The 16,862-nt window shown below is 38.4% G+C and overlaps 1 protein-coding gene across 1 annotated transcript; it reads right to left on the bottom strand.

Annotated features, from left to right (window-relative positions):
• Positions 1–1,615: 1,615 nt before the first annotated feature.
• LOC139950749 (delta-1-pyrroline-5-carboxylate dehydrogenase, mitochondrial-like) lies at positions 1,616–16,623 on the bottom strand. Its single transcript, XM_071949543.1, has 14 exons — positions 16,404–16,623; positions 15,580–15,664; positions 14,571–14,663; positions 13,558–13,605; positions 11,012–11,167; positions 10,291–10,515; positions 8,924–9,111; positions 8,268–8,341; positions 7,685–7,881; positions 6,939–6,983; positions 6,303–6,388; positions 5,281–5,469; positions 4,469–4,587; positions 1,616–3,678 (listed from the first exon to the last, which is right to left on the bottom strand). Exons 1-14 carry the CDS (start codon positions 16,442–16,444, stop codon positions 3,563–3,565), a joined length of 1,662 nt encoding a protein of 553 aa, XP_071805644.1. The 5' UTR covers positions 16,445–16,623; the 3' UTR covers positions 1,616–3,562.
• Between the last annotated feature and the right edge of the window lie 239 nt (positions 16,624–16,862).

Below are 16,862 nucleotides of genomic sequence, written 5' to 3'. Positions count from 1 at the left end.
ACCAGAACATAACCCCTTTTATAAAATCACTTCACTTGTAAAATAATCTTAGATTCAAGCAGTATAATTTTTGTAATTTTGGTAGACTTTAGAACCGGTCTCGTGTTTGACGTGAACGCGTGTGTGCATACGGGAAACCATTGGAACCAGACTACTTCATTACAGGATCACGTCCTGAGATGAAAGGAGCTCAACAATTGGATCGTAAAAAGCCCTTTAGTGCTCTAGACCAATCAAAATCGTTCTTGTATCTCTGGAAAGAGAACGTTCTAATCGTTAAAATCAAAACGTGCAAACATGAACATAAATTTATAAAAGTATCAGGAAATGCGTATTTATCCCACTATATCACTCTAAAAACATACCTTGATAGCTCCGGTCATCCTCTGTCGAACAGTAACATTGACACGAAACCTATGGATGGGCTTGAAGGAGACTTTTTTGCCTGAAATTTACAGATAAAAATATCAACGACCTCAAATTACCCGCTTCATTTTCTTACTTAACTAAAACTGAACTACAGCGGGCGCACTCCATAACTAAATTAAAACGGCCACACACGTGTAGCCTTACACCAAACAATTAATGGTCAGTTTCCTAAACTAAATAAGTTATGAAAATAATTGTTAGTAAAACTCTTGAATTGTTAATTTGAAGCCTAAATTTTAAACTACTAGACTTCCAATTGTTTTTTTGTTTTTTTACCAAAAAAAACTTTTACATTTTTTATAATTATCATATAAATAGGTTTCTTTTAATTTTTCTGCATTTTTCCCCCTCCGAATTCTGCTTCTAATTCTTTTTTTCTAACAAAGATAAAAATATGACGGCTGTTTAAATCCCTCTTTGAACCTCCCTCCATCACGCCCCTCCCTTGTTTGGGTATTTCCATCAGCATTGGCTTTGGCGTTATTAAATGAAAAACTTTCTTGAAACTTTTAAACTATTCTAAATATTTAAAATGTATGGATTTCACTTAACGAATGTATCTACACAGCCGCAACTGTCCCAGACGTTAATTAGGCTTTTGCATATCCAGTTGTTTAAGAAATATAACAAGATCCATGGAACTGCATATCCATTTGATATTATGTTGATAAGGGAATCAATGTGTGGTGAAAAAGTTTTTAACTAGTGGTTTAATCCCAACGAGGCCTGGTTCTTGATAATTTTACCGAGACGAAGTCGAAGTAAATTTGATTCCCATTCATAAATACCTTTTCGGTCAAAAATTTCGGTCAAAAAGTAAAATAAAAGGCAAACATTATAATTGTTCTCAACACAACACCCCTCCAGCTGTGAAATGGTAAGGCTCTCGGCCCGATCAGGTAAACAACTCCTTATAAAGGGAATTGTGCGCGTCGCATGTGGCACAACTGTTTCAGCTGTTGCTCTCGACCAATAGGAATGAAGAAACTGTCTTAAGCACAGGTGGTGCAAGCTCGCGTGTCACGCCCATGTTCCAACACGTTTTACTGGTTATAAACAAAGGTGTATACACACCCACGTGACGCGCTCTCCACCAATAGGAATAGAGAAACTGTCTGAGGTATTTATGAATCTGTGTTTAATAATATTGTGTGATGCAGCCAGGGAACAAAACAAAGCAAGTGACTACAGTAAGCATTTTCACTTTTTAATAAGGACTCAATATCCACCCTTTTATTCATCATGACTACTCAAAAGTAAATTTATTGGAAGAATGGTTAAAATTAATACTATACTTATACACAATATCTAACAACGGGATTGTTTCAAATTATTACGTTTTAAGTATTACCATTTCAATGTTACAATTTCAATCAAACCAATGTATAAAAAAAATACATATAATGAGCATTTGAAATATTTTGACTAATTAAGTCTTTCCCAAAGAAAAAGGAGCTTCATGAAGAGAAAAACATGTTGTGTTCATTAAAAACTTTGCAGTAGTGTACTTTTAAAAAGTTTTTGTTTGATGTTTCCAAAGCTGACTCATCTCACACAAATATAATCATCATGAATTTATACATAAAATTTTCAGCTCTGAATTATAGTAGCAGACAACCAGTCGAAACAATAATGGAAAGTGTCTTGCTTAATCAGGACACAAGTTTCAAGACTGGGATTCGAACCCACACTCTGCCGATCAGAATCACCAGGGCCCAACTTCATAAAGCTGTTTATAGCAGAAAAATTCTTTGCTAAGCAAGAAATGACTTGTGTACCAATCACATTAATGGTAAATGTACGGTATTTTGGCTGGTAACCTACCTTCGCTAAAAAGCAAGAGTTTTCTTTGCTTAGAAAGTTTTTGTGCTTACAGGCTTACGGGCCCTGAGCTTGAGAGCACATGACTGCTAAGCCACCACATGCCGGATTATTTCACGTTACCTACAGCTATTACATAAGTACTACTGTACACATTATTTCAAACATAGTGCATATATAATTAGAGGAAGAATTCTTGTTTTAGTTGTTCAAAGACAAAAACAAACTTTTGGAGATTCTATAGAGGCTGTACTGGATGTCACATCATAAATGCAATAGTACTTTACTTTTTAAGTGATAATAATTTTGTTCTTCTTCTCCGGTCTTATGGCACACAATAAAATAATTATAGAAAAGAAAAAAAACCTTAAATAAACCCATTATACACTTCAAGACAAACTGAATAAAATCTTTGCTTAAAAAAAAGTGAAAAAAGTAAGAAACATTTCCTAAAAATAACTGTAAAAAGTCTTGAAAATGTCACAAAACATCATCTCCTGCAGCATATTAAAAAGAAGCAATTAACTAAGAGAGGTTTACAGTAACACAATATGAAAATATTTTCCTTTTTCTCCTGAAGACGATCAAAGCACACTGATCGAAACGTTGAGTCGTTAACCACTGCTCTTTATTGGAAACCAACACAACTCAAAAGAAATTTGAGAAATAACTCTCTTAGTTCTACTTCCACTATGCAAAGATTGTATTGAAGAAAACCAATGCAGGGTACAGCAAGATTTTTGTACTGTGTTTTTCAAGTTTCAATGGCACCGCTGGCAAACCAATTATCAGGAAACCAACTGATCAGCTGATATGATACATGCCGACCCAATCCAATGAAAAATTACAACTAAAACATCTCAGATATAAAGTCATTATCAATCAAGGCACTTGATTATATATCTTTATAATTACATTAATTTTCTGTGAAATGTATTCTTAAAACCATAATATAAATTTAAAATGTATCAGTTAGTCAACATAAATAAACACCATTTGTATTCCAATCTTGCATTTTTGATTCGCCAAAGTGTATAGTTAAAGTTATTTATCAGTAGAAAATGTCAAATTTAATATATTATTGGTACCTACCGTTATAACACTCACAGAGTATAATTAACTAATGGTTTATATAAGACGTTCGGAAACTAGGACACTTTGACGTTTAAATGATCCAGAGGTTTCGAACACTACACATTTAGAAACTTATGGAATATTGATGGAGATAAACTCACCCATGGGAATCGGTTTGTAAAAGTTATTGGCATACTGTGGTTACCATGGTGATGTTTTTCTTTTGGATTAAAACTAACTACACCTCCATGCTTGGATATCTCCAGTCCGTTACGGGCTCGTGAGTTTCTTTGACGGATTGTGGGGACACCCAGCGTTGGATGTACAGGGCACCACCAGCCTTATCGTTGGTTCCTAAACACAAGAGATCAAACATTCTGGTTTAATAACTTTTCACTAAGCAGGTTTTAACATACAATTTGATTGTCATCCCCGACTACATGACATGAATGGGTCTCTTGACTTCTGCTTTGAAATGTTCTGAGATAACATTTGAAAGTTAAAAAATTCCAGAAAAGGGCTCTTCTTATGCTAGACCCAGAAACCTCCCAAATGTTACAAATGACCGGGCATGCAACTGCCCGTTGAAAAAAAAAGAGGACAATTTTCAAAGGCACAACGCAAGTGCAGAGCGAGGCAGCCGAAACGCCACGGGACATGATACCCACAATGGTACCCTAGAAAATGTTGAGGTTTTTTATGCTCTTAGGTGCATTGTTAGCATGTACTATGCTTATTTTACATGATTGCAGTTGTACTGTTGTTGCCAGGCAAATATTAGGCTAAAAAAAATAATAATAAAAAAAAAAGACGCGGAATTCCGCGGAAACACGAAAGAGTTGCATGCCTGAATGACGGAGTTTTAATAACTTTGTGTATCACCAGAAATATAAAACTACATCTTTCTACCATCGGTGATTGATTTACTTCTTTCGAGAAAATTTCAAGGATATTTTGAGAAAATACTGAAAAATTGCATGCCTGAATTTGACTCAGCTTTTTAAAAGAGAAAAAAACCTACAATCAGGGATGGAAATTCAGTTAAAATGTTGATTACCAGAAAAAACACTTGGTTGGAATAAAGAACTAATTAACAGAATCTTGATGGAAGAAAAAAATCTCCCAAAATAAAAGCTATCCTTACCTGACATTCTTCCTCCACCAAATGGTTGTTGCCCAACGACTGAACCAGTTGATTTATCATTAATGTAGAAGTTACCAGCCGAATCCTTCAACAATCCTGCTGTCTCTTTCACAACCGCACTGTTGATAAAGTAAAAACATTGTTAGAAGATATTAATTAACTTTATGTTAGGTTATTGTTGAAGCTTCGCATGGTGTTGATAAATAGGAACGCATGATATTTGGCCCTTGGAAAAAAGTAGAAACATTTCATCCATTATATGGGCTGGCCGACATACACTCATGGAGTAAGCCTTAATTTGTTTTTCACCCAAATTTAATCACAATTTTTCTGATTTTTCCCAAGGGTTACAACATTGGAAATCAGACCTAAGTAGAAAGAATATCATACCTGTTAATACAAACTTAGTATTGTTAAAGCCAGTGGACACTATTTGTAAATATCAAAGACTAGTCTTCACAGTTGGTGTATCTCAACATATGCATAAAATAACAAACCTGTGAAAATTTGAGCTCAATCGGTCGTCGAAGTTGCAAGATATTAATGAAAGAAAAAAACACCCTTGTCACACGAAGTTGTGTGCTTTCTGATGCTTGATTTTCAGACCTCAAACTCTAAACTTGAGGTCTCGAAATCAAATTCGTGGAAAACTACTTCTTTCTCAAAAACTAAGTCACTTCAGAGGAAGCCGTTTCTCACATTGTTTTATACTATCAACCTCTCCTCAATACTTGTTACCAAATGAGGTTTTATGATGATAATTATTTTGAGTAATTACCAATAGTGTCCACTGTCTTTAATATTATTCATACCTGTCTCTGGCAAAGATTGCTCCAGTGAGTCCGTACGGTGACGTGTTATTAATCATCTCAACAGTATCTGAGAACTTGTTATCAGGGTAGACGTAAACGGTGACAACGGGACCAAAGATTTCTTCCCTCATGAGCTTCTCGTTCGGGTCATCTGTCTCAAAGATAGTTGGCTCGACATAGTATCCCTTGCTGCAAAACAACATCAAATAAACTGCATCTTTATTTGGCTTCAAGTTTAGTAAGAGTTTGAGCCAATATTCATGGCTCTGCTTGACACCAAATTATGCGCTTGTGATCACCATTCTTAGTTTACAGGGCTAGTGCTGAATTTCTGTGCTTTTTTTTCAGAACCAACACTTTTACTTTATAGGATTATTTGGGGAGGTCTCGTCTAATACTGTGTGGTATGAGCCAAATTTCATGAAGCCTTTAAGCACAAAAATTTGTACAGACAAATATTGCTTGGCAAAAATAGGTAACCAGCCACAATACCACACAGTCGCCTTTGCTGCGACTGGTACCCAATTCATTTCTTGCTAAGTAGAAGAAAACAAAATCTCAGCAGAACTTTCTGCTAAACAGCTCTATGAAATTTGGCCCTTGGGGCCGATTTCACAAAGCAATAAAATCCATCATAAGACAAATTTTCAGTATCACCATAGTGATTTACACTGTGACATCACACTTTACTAAGCAACTACAATGGACCCTTCCCATGAAATATGCTAATTACATTCACGCATGCGTTCAAACCCTGTTGGTTGGCAAACGCCATAGAGTTGTGCACTAAGCAGACGCGCAATCGCGTCTGCGTCACGCACCCATTAGCCGTGTACAAAACAGCACGATGTTCCCTCATTTTGCCAACCAAAACGTTGGTGCGCACGCGCTATGTGCAATTTACATATTTCATGGGAAGGGTCTATTGATTTGCAGTTAAGATCAATCTTAGCCCTTTGTGAAATCGGCCCAATTGGTTAAGATATAGCTATCATGGTTAAAACTTTGTTTTGTTTGAATACCTTTTATCACAGTTACCACCGGCTATCGTCTTGATGCTTGGTGATGACTTGGCATGGTCCAAGAATCCCTTGATCTTGTCAAAAGACTGTACAAGCCGTAAAGGAAAAACATGGAGTTAAAACTATGGCTCTGTGCAAGCGGTAAAGGAATAACATATGGCGCTGTTCAAGCCATAAGGAAACAAGCCAGAACAAGCCAGAAAGGAATATCAAGCCATAAGGAAAGTCAAGGAATCATTACAATCGCGCTGTACAAGCCGTAAGAAAAAACATGGAATAAATACATTGGCTCTGTGCAAGCCGTAAAGGAAATAATTAAACTAATACAATGGCTTGTACAAGCCGTAAAGGAAAATAACTGAATGATTAAAATGGCTCTATACAAGCCGTAAAGGAAATTTAGGGAACTACTGCAAAGGCTGTATACAAGCCGTAAAATAAAACCATTAATACAATGGCTTGTACAAGCCGTAAAAAAGAATCTTCTTAAAAAAAAACCCATATAATTAGGGGGGGGTAAGCCAGGTTTATGAGCAAGAGGAGTGGTGGGGTCCTGTCCAACCGGTTTGCTTTACTCTTAAGAAATGAATTGTTCGCCAGTTTTCAACAGGATGTAAGAATAAATCATTAACTTACCGCAGCGTCAATAACAGCTGAGAAGAATGATGAGTAATCATCCGGCTAGAAATAAGAAAACAAACAAGACAAAAGGTAACAATCGTTTGTCAATCAATAAAGTATTGGAAGACTGTCACCTACACGTACTCCTGGGGCTGAGACAGGGTCACCCCTACAAAGTCTGTTAGGTTGTAGGCATGGGTATCATAATAATACTAATAATATCAAAGTCTTATATAGCGCACATATCTCCCATAGAAGGTACTCGAGGAGTATATACAAACTTTCAGTAAGATAGGTTATTGCAGTGATGAATTCTGAGACCCAATTTGTAACAATTTATAGGGGTTTACAAGGTGCTACGGCGCATACAGCAGCCACAGGCAGGAACACCGGGGCGCACTCCTTCTATTTTCGATAAGTGCCTTGGGTTCTTTTACATGCACTACACAACCAACGGCTTTACGTCCCATCCGAAGAACGAATAGAATCCCTGGTTGGAAGAGCAGAATACACTACCTTCCAAATCAAATCGATCAATTATTTATTTCAAAACCTTCCAAAATGTTTCAAAGCAATTATGGACAAGTGCCTTGCTCGAGGGCAAAAGTGTCAAGACCAGGATCGAACTCACACTCCGCTGCTGCCAACACCAGAGCTTGTGAACTAGACCACTCGGCCATAACACGCAGTGATATAATGTGATTCTGTAACCAATACAATCAAACGCCATCAACTTATTTTGGATTGAAGCAAAAACTTACCGGGCCCAGTTTAATCTGCTTATGGATGTTCACCATTCCTTCCTTGACCTTCGGCCACATACTCTCAGGAACATACATCCTAGAGCATGCAGAACACTTCTGACCGCTGAACTCAAACGCTGATCGGACAGTACAGTTAACAACGGTATCAACATCAGCTGATGGATGCACCAGATGGTAGTTTTTCCCTCCACATTCTAGAAAAAACAAAATCACATTTTACGATGAATTCATTCTTTGTCCCTCTGCCCGCCTTCTCGCCTGGGCCGAATTTCATAGTGCTGCTTAACGGTAAGCAAATTTTTGTGCTTACTGTAAGCAGACAAATTTGCTAAGGTGCAAACATATTTCACAGGTTAGCAGAAAAAATAGGCGGCAATATTGCTTGTCACCATGGATTTGCATTGTGAAGTCGTTTATTTTCATGCTGAAGGATCATGCTAGATCCTTAGATCCTTGCACACATAGAATTCTTTTCTTGTTTCCTTGCACCCCAAACAGAGCAAGCATTTGAATATTTAACTTTTTTTTTTTGGGGGGGGGGTCTATTTATTTATGATTGTACAAGTTGACGTTAACTCACCTCCAATGAGTCTTGGGAAAGTCTTGAATGTATCTAGATTCTCCCCAACTTGTTTCCATAACCTCTGGAATGTCCTGAAAAGAATAAAACACCACCCAATAGTGACAATTAAACATGGTACTAATTACAGGATTTGAGCTGGCTGTTTGTCACTTGGCAAACACCGAGACCTAGCGATGACACATCTGCTCTAGAATGCATGGGTTGTGGGTTCGAATCCCACACAAGTAGCATCCCTGTGGATATTTTCCTGCAGAAGTGAACAATTCGTAACACACACTGTGGCAGGGCTGTATGCTTCGTTTTTGAAAGGGCAAGGGCACCAAGGCATTTTCTCCTAGGTAAAGAGCACCCTATGATGAAATTGCAAATTTGTACTGGAGAATTTCAAGGGCACCAAGGCAATGATCAGGGGACACGGAGGCAATCGCCTTCGTTGCCTCCGTGGAGTATCAGGCCTGCTGTGGAGTTAAAAAAGATGTGTTTTGTTTAATATTACCAGTGCTCAATAGCTCAGTTGGTAGAGCGCCGGTACGTAAATCCGGAGGTCGTTGGTTCAAGTCCCGCTTCAGTCAATTCATATTTGTTCAACTCCAAACAACTTAAATATTAAAACAAAATCTGCATAAATTTTTAAAAATTGACTTTAGCCTTACTTTGTGCTTCCGACGAATGCAACAGCTGACAGATCAGGTGACTTTGTGATTGCATCTCCAAAGACAGTCCCTGGTGCTGGGACGAAGTTAATAACACCATCGGGAAGACCAGCTTCTTTAAGGATCTCAAAGACTTTGTAGCTTGAGAAACAACAGGCAGGACTTGGCTTCCAGACTACCACATTACCCTAAGGGTTCACATCCATAATAAGACAAAAGTTATTATTTGGATTGGATTATTGGTATAAGGCAGGAAACACAAAACTACTTCTCTACCGCCACAATAGCAGTTTTTCTGATGGTTGTGTAACCGAGCAGACAGGGGACAATTAAAACATTCTCGATTGTTGTTTTTATGTCTGGTTTTAAACAACATTTATTAACACCATGCATTCAATGACGCGTCAATTCAAATCATGCATTTCATGACGCATTCAATGACTGCGTCTATGACGCGCTCTTGGAATCACGTCTCCGCAAGGTCACGGGTTCAACATCCACGTCATCCTGCTGATGAAGTGACGGTCGAAATTATTTTCAGTGTTGTGATCAAGAGTTAAACCAAATTGTAACATGCATTCAAGTCGCTACTTTAGTCTCCAGTTTCCAATTTCAATTTAATTTCCTGAAAACCCAAAAGTGTTTCAACATGTGAATGGACAAACATGCTATGCTGAAAATAATTTGATTTGATAACTAGTATTAATTTTTACGTGCCCTCAAACTACTTTCAAAGAGAAGGTCAGATTTTCTGTCAATCTTTTTTATGGAATTTTAGGGGTAACTTAAAGGCAGTGGACACTATTGGTAATTGTCAAAGACCAGTCTTCGCACTTGGTGTATCTCAACATATGTATAAAATAACAAACATGTAAAAATTTGAGCTCAATCGGTCATTGAACTTGCGAGATAATAATGAAAGAAAAACACCCTTGTCACACGGAGTTGTGTGCATTCAGATGGTTGATTTCGAGACCTCAAGTTCTAAATCTGAGGTCTCGAAATCAAATTCGTGGAAAATTACTTCTTTCTCGGAAACTATGGCACTTCAGAGGGAGCCGTTTCTCACAATGTTTTATACCATCAACCCCTCCCCATTACTTGTCACCAAGAAAGGTTTTGTGCTAATAATTATTTTGAGTAATTACCAATAGTGTCCACTGCCTTTAAAGGAAACAAATTATCAAATATATAGATAGAATGTTCAGTATAAGCCTGTATCCAATAGAGTACATAAATTTATAGTCGGAAAGGTAAGTACAAGGCAATGTCTTTTTAACACAAACTTATGGTTTGCTGTTATTTTCACAACCTCAAATAAAGTAAATGCATTTTCCTGGTCCCCAAAGTCTTAATAACAAACTTACCATCATTGCAGGGGTACCAGCTAGATTCCCACCAATAGCTGTGAAATTAAAAGGCGAAATGGCAGCGACGAATCCCTCCATACCACGATACAACATGGAGTTTTTACTCTCCTCTGTGCTGACTGGCTGGATATTCACAAGGTCCAGAGCGAACTGGCCGTGGAAGCGGTAGAAATCCGCCAGCTCACAGACGACATCTAGCTCAGCTTGGAACGCTGTCTTCGCCTGGTGAAAAACAAGCAAACAAACAAACACTGCTTGAAAACTAAATTTTAGCGTGTCATGGCCGAACTGTATGGTACACCAGACTCAACTTCTGGTGGCTAAGTCATCACGTAATCCCAGTTGTTGACACTTGTGTCCACTAACAAGACACTTAACTATAATAGCTTCACTTCTCCCAGGAGTAAATGGGTACGAGTCCAGGGCAGAAATGGTTCTTGTGATTGATTTAGCTTAGTGCGATACATATTTGGCAGCTCAGTCTGTATACTCCGGAGGAGCTGAGATGGTTTGAAGACACTGGACACCTTTGGTAATTGTCAAAGACCAGTCTTCCCACTTGGTGTATCTCAACATATGCATAAAATAACAAACCTGTGGAAATTTGACCCCAATTGGTCGTCAAAGTTGCGAGATAATAATGGAAAAAAAAGAGTTTCAAGGGTCTTGAGTGGAATCATGAAATATTTTATTTTTTTTAAATCTTGGGATGACTTACCTGACCCAGCATAACAGCAGCGACAAGATCTGCTCTGTATTTATTGGAGATAAGATCAGCTGCTTTGAGGAAGATTTGGACGCGGTCTTCGAGAGGCCTGGCTTCCCATTCTTTCCTGACTGAGAGAGCTGAATTTATGGCCTTATTGATAAGCTCCTAAATCAGGGAAGAGAACCATTCATTCATTCATTAATTCATGGCAACCAAGGGTCAAAATTTAGGAAAATATACCTACAAAATTTAAAAAGAAAAAAATTAGTTTGATTTGATTAATTTTTAGATAAATCCCTGTAGCTTGGTATTTCACTCAGAGAACATTTCGCAGGTTAGTGTCCTTCAGTGAGGTATTTAACCATTAATTGCTTCCCTTCAAACAACAGTGGTGTCTATGAGCAGTGTTGTAGAGTGTCACGGCCGAGTGGTTACAGAGCATCAAATTCAAGTTCTGGTGCTAATTCACCGGAGTGTGGGTTCGAATCCCGGTCGTGACACTTGTGTCCTTGAGCAAGATACTTTACTATAATTGCTTCTCTTCACCCAGGGGTATAAATGGGTACCTGCGAGGGTAGAGGTTGATATTGTCAATGAAAAGCTTTTGGAGCGCCACGGCAGCTCGGGGCTGTATACTCCCTAATGGGAGCTGAGAAAGATTAAAGGGATGTTTATTGGCCCAATGACCAGGTGACTAATGTAAAGGTTATTGATACGGTTTATTGTGAAATGCGCTATATAAGAATTTGTTATTATTATTATGTAGCCAAGACATTTTTAGTGGTGGGCGCAGCTGAATTTAAACTTGGTCAGAGATTGCGAGCAGTGCGCACGTACTCTGTTGTAAGGATTGTTTTCAGGGCTAAATATTAACATTCCAATCGTGCCAAATGCACATTATGTAAGATCCAAGAATCACAATTTTTAAGTATAATTACAATTATTATAACAAAAATGTGTTAATACAAAATAATTGTGATGCATTTGTTGTGAACAGACTGTTTGTGAAATAGTTTCTGCTGTTTGCTTGTTGTAATCCCGCCGCGATGAAGTTGAACTGAACTTTAAAGGTGGAGTAACTGTCTCGATAGTCTCAGGTACAGTTTCATTCTCAGCACTAACTGAATCTGTACGAAATACTGTTATATCATCTTCCAATCTTTTCCGTTTTCCAAAAAAAGTCGTCCAGCTTACGTTGCGAAGCCATCTTAAAATTTACACAGATCTCATTCAAGTTAAAAACCCAGCGCGCTGTCACACATACGTGTGGACGAAGCGAACGTGTTTACATGCCTACATCCGGGATACGCGAACTCGTACACTAGACTTTACACACCCCTTGTACTGTTGTGTGGCGATACTGTTTGTGTGTACATGGAATGCGTGAAATCCCCGCAAAAACCTCACGACTAGACTTGTAGTGCACTCTAGGGTCTACCACAGCGCGCGCTGGTGTACACCACATGTACATACATACATCGTGTACATGTGCACGGTACCAGCACTGCTGTCAGACTGTATAGACGGTACGCCTTCTACACTATACTATAGTTCGTTCAATAAAAACGTCAGGGCACATTTCACAAAGAAAACTTCACAAGATGGCAAGAGGCAAGTTGCGTGGGAAACACGTTTGAGGTTTTTATTGCTCGAAATTCTGGCTCATAAAAATTACAAACTGCATTTAAAATGACAAAACACGAACAAAGATGACATTATATTCTTGCAACGTGATCAATATCAGCAGAACTTTAATTTTTTTTATTAATTTTGGGGGAAATGTTGTGGTGGGCAGCAGTCTATTTTTCAGCTGAAGTGCCGGGCGGAAATTGTCAGTGCTGGGCAGGCCCGCCCACCGCCGCCCACCGTGGCTACAACGCTGTCTATGAGGGTATCTGTGTCTAGAGTCCTTTTAGTGAAGTACATGTACATGTATTTAATCATTAATTGCTTCACTTCAGCCAGGAGTGGTGTAGGCAGAGATTAATACTGTGCTTGACTAAGCTTGCATGCCTTAGACATCTGAAAGGGCAAGGCAGTATTTGTTTTAGTAAAGTGCACATCTATGACGGAAATACAAATTTGCACTTGGACATTAAAAAAAACACACAAAATAAACACACTTTTCAAACCCACTGCTTCTGCTCAGCATGGCAGAGACTCTGCTTGCAATTTACAGAATGTGTAAGTTTTCAAAATTACTAGCAGAGCCTAAGCCAGAGCCTTAGCAAGAGCCCAAGCTGGAGCCTAAGCCAGAGCCTAAGCTGGAGCCTAAGTCAGGGCCTCAGCCTGAGCCTTAGCAAGAGCCCAAGCTGGAGCCTAAGCCAGTACCTAAGCCAGAGCCTAAGTCACAGCCTCAGCCTGAGCCTAAGCCAGAGCCCAAGCTGGAGCCTAAGCCGGAGCCTAAGTTGGGGCGTAAGCCTGAGCCTAAACCAGAGACTTAGCAAGAGACTTAGCCAGAGCCTTAGCCAGAGCCAAAGTCAGAACCCAAGCCAAGCCTAAGTCAGAGCCAATGCCAGAGCTTTACTTTTTAGAAGGACGTGAGTATTATTTACCTTGTTTCCATAATGCACTGACGCCAATTTATGCTGGTGGTCATAAGGCTATAAAAGATAAACAACATCAAATTAGAAAATTCCATTCGTGATTGGAAATAAAAAATGGTGTTGACAAAATAACAGATTAGACACTATGTAAAAGACAAATAAGTTCAAGTCAAATATCTTAACAGCATATTTAAAGGAACGTTACAGAATTGGTACGAAACAAAAAACGTGAAGATCACAGATTTACATAAAACTTACATGGTCTAATGATGATGATAGTTGAAAACATCCCTTGAAATATTTCTGTCTGAAATGTTATATTTGTTGAGAAATAAATAATCTAACTTTGCGTTTGGAGTTTATCGCTCAGTGAGCGTTTTATTCATTTTTATTTTGGCATCGATGCAATGCAAAATTTGTAATCGGTTCTTCACTATTCTCTCAAACTTTTACAGGTTTGTCAGTTTATGTATAATGGTGGATAACATAAAGTGCTTACACTGCCAGCAACTGTTTTGTTAGCAAAAAACCAATTCTGTAATGTTCCTTTAACCCTAGAAATGTGAAAAAGTTTAGTTTTTTGGTACATATATATATGAACAATATTTAGTACATTTATTGGACAGTTTAAGGTCAGATTAAATGCTACTACTATCTTTTAGGTCATGACATTCTTCCAATTTTATTTTGAGTGTTACTAAATAGCCTAGAAATGCATACATGCAGAAACCACAGGTGGAGTGGCCTTTGCACTCATTAGACTAATTTTCATAACTATGTCATTATCATGGCAGAAAGATTGTTTCAAATGCATTAGCTCAGCATGAAATCTGAGGTTAAACTCCATTGACTATCGTTCCGGCTAGACTGCTTGTCTAGGGGTGATCAGAATACAACACAGACGTGGACTTTATAATGCTGATAAGCGATGAATTTATCAAGCCATACAAATTAATTTCATAAAATGATTAGTTGTGCACAGTGTCTGGTTTTAACTTTTGGTATTTCATCTTCATACTTACAGAAACTTCAGAACGAACGTCATCGGTGAATATTTGTTCTCCACCAATGACACATGGAACCTCCAACACAGTGCTTCCAAGTCTGTTCAATGCCTGAAATAAATTGTAAATAATACATGTAGGGCAGCATTAGGATGATTGTTATTTCAGGGCGTGGCAACATGCTTCAGGTCCAACTGGTCTAGTTGGCAGTACCCCAAAATTGGTCCCTACAGGGGTTTGCAGTCACCCAGTGGGTATTTCTACATTATGTAACCCTTTAGCACGCACACAGTATTAAACATAGTGCCATACACTCCTAACTGCGCCATGAGAATTCAATCGATTTCCAGCAGTATCCCGAAGTCATTAGATAACTTTCGGTGTGTATATTTTGTAGAGGATGAACTTATCTTTTAAATGATTTTCAGTTCACAGTTTTCAAAAATGTGTCATTTTTTCTCATGTGGACCATGTGCTATTTTTAGACTGTTGTCATCTTGAGATCGTGCACTATCTAAGGCTGTTGTTTGCGTTTTACTCGCATATTTATAACTCAAAGTACACCATGTCAAATTGCATGGGTGCGTGGGGCGACATCTGGGCTGATATGAAGGGCGGCTCCTGGCGGTATGCGTGCTCAAGGGTCAAGTGTTTTACTTTAACGGTTCTTCTTATTTTTATTTTTGTAGTTTCATAGGGTTTTGTTGTGGCTTTTTTAGGGGTTCATGGAATTCCTGTTTATGCTTAGTTACAGATGTTTTGTATATTTTTGTTTGTTTATTGGCTGCTTGTTTTACTTCTTTTAATCTGTAAAGGTCCTTGGCGCTATATAAATGCTTGTTATTATTTCAAGCCCAACAATACCCAAATTCAGCTTATCTTGTCTTGAAAACCTCATTACACCCAAGTGATGGCTGTAGTGTCCAAATTAAGAACCGACTGGCGCCCACTAAATCTTCAATTCATGACAAGTCCAAACCAATATTTGGACTCAAACCACACAAGAATGTATTTATATTTTATTTACCTCTTCAGTTCTCTCACGTTCTGGAGAGCCCTTGGCATACTGGTAGATAGGCTCATTCTGAGCTTTAAATGACAAACATCGGACACTGTGGAAACAAAAATCAAACAAACTGAAATGAAAACAAAAACATTTGTGTTCATTTTGCTCCGGGCTCTGGTAAGTTTTTGTCCCTATTCTTCAATTGGAAAAGTTTCCGTATGGCGCCACCACTTTTTCATTCGATATGAAATAATATAGACCCATAGTATCTAATTTACCTCAATGAGATATCCCTTTTTGTAAAAATGAGTGAAAAAGTGGTGGCGTCGTACGAAATGTTATCCCTTCAATTATTTCCTCACTGGTGTTTCAAATTTTATGAAAGGATTCATCTTAGTTAGACCAGCGAGTCGCCCCGAGATTTTTAAAATAAATTTACACCCATCAGATCATCCCCAGGACGTCAGTCAGTGCAGTGCAGTGGTGCATGACTCATGAGAGAGAGTTGACTTCCGCCAACTAGCTAGCTCACTAGGCCTCTTTGACTTTCCCAGTCACTGTACATGCTGCAGTGCTAGTGTGTACTCGACACGCATGGTCGTAAGTAGCGTGGGTGAAGTGTTGGACATACATGTACATCACATGGTTGAACTTGAGCTTGATCGAATGTTCCACTTCCAGCCAGGGACGGCGGGTCGTACTATAATTATGAGTAATTATTACCATTATCAAGTGTAATCATGTAAAAAAAAACTGTAATGCACAATTTAACTCAATTTAAATGTCCTTCACTTTTTTGGAGAGTGCGGACAGCTCAATAATAACTAAGATAAATGTCAACCTACCCTTGATAGGCTCTCCGGAGCAAAATCTTCGTCGTCAGCATTTTATACGTTCGCTGAATTCAGGTCGTCACAAGTATGAGAAATAGCTGAAAATGTGTGTAGAAACTTCACTTGCGGGCACGACGTGTAAAACTTGAGTGGTATGATCAAAATCGCGTGACAGTGCACTCCCCTGACTTCAAGATTGAGTATAATCTTGAACTGTTCTCACCTACAAGGGGTATCCGACTATAATTGTTATATTTTATATACCCTGCAAGATATGTTAACAAAAATTTTACCACACAGGCGAAGTAGGATTCTACACTACTCATTGACCTCTGTGCTTTCTGCTCTACTCCATATAGTACTGTACAAAACCAATGATTGCTAAAACCAACGGAGGGCTAGATAGGGCGCCCTCTGCCTTGTTAATCATGGATCATTATAATGTGTTTGCAGAATAACATGAGTTTTTAT

Source organism: Asterias amurensis, chromosome 18 (assembly GCF_032118995.1).
Source record: "Asterias amurensis chromosome 18, ASM3211899v1".
In the NCBI taxonomy this organism is placed as follows: Eukaryota; Metazoa; Echinodermata; class Asteroidea; order Forcipulatida; family Asteriidae; genus Asterias; species Asterias amurensis.
Note: the sequence above shows the minus strand (reverse complement) of the source record. Positions and strands in the feature narration are given on the sequence as shown.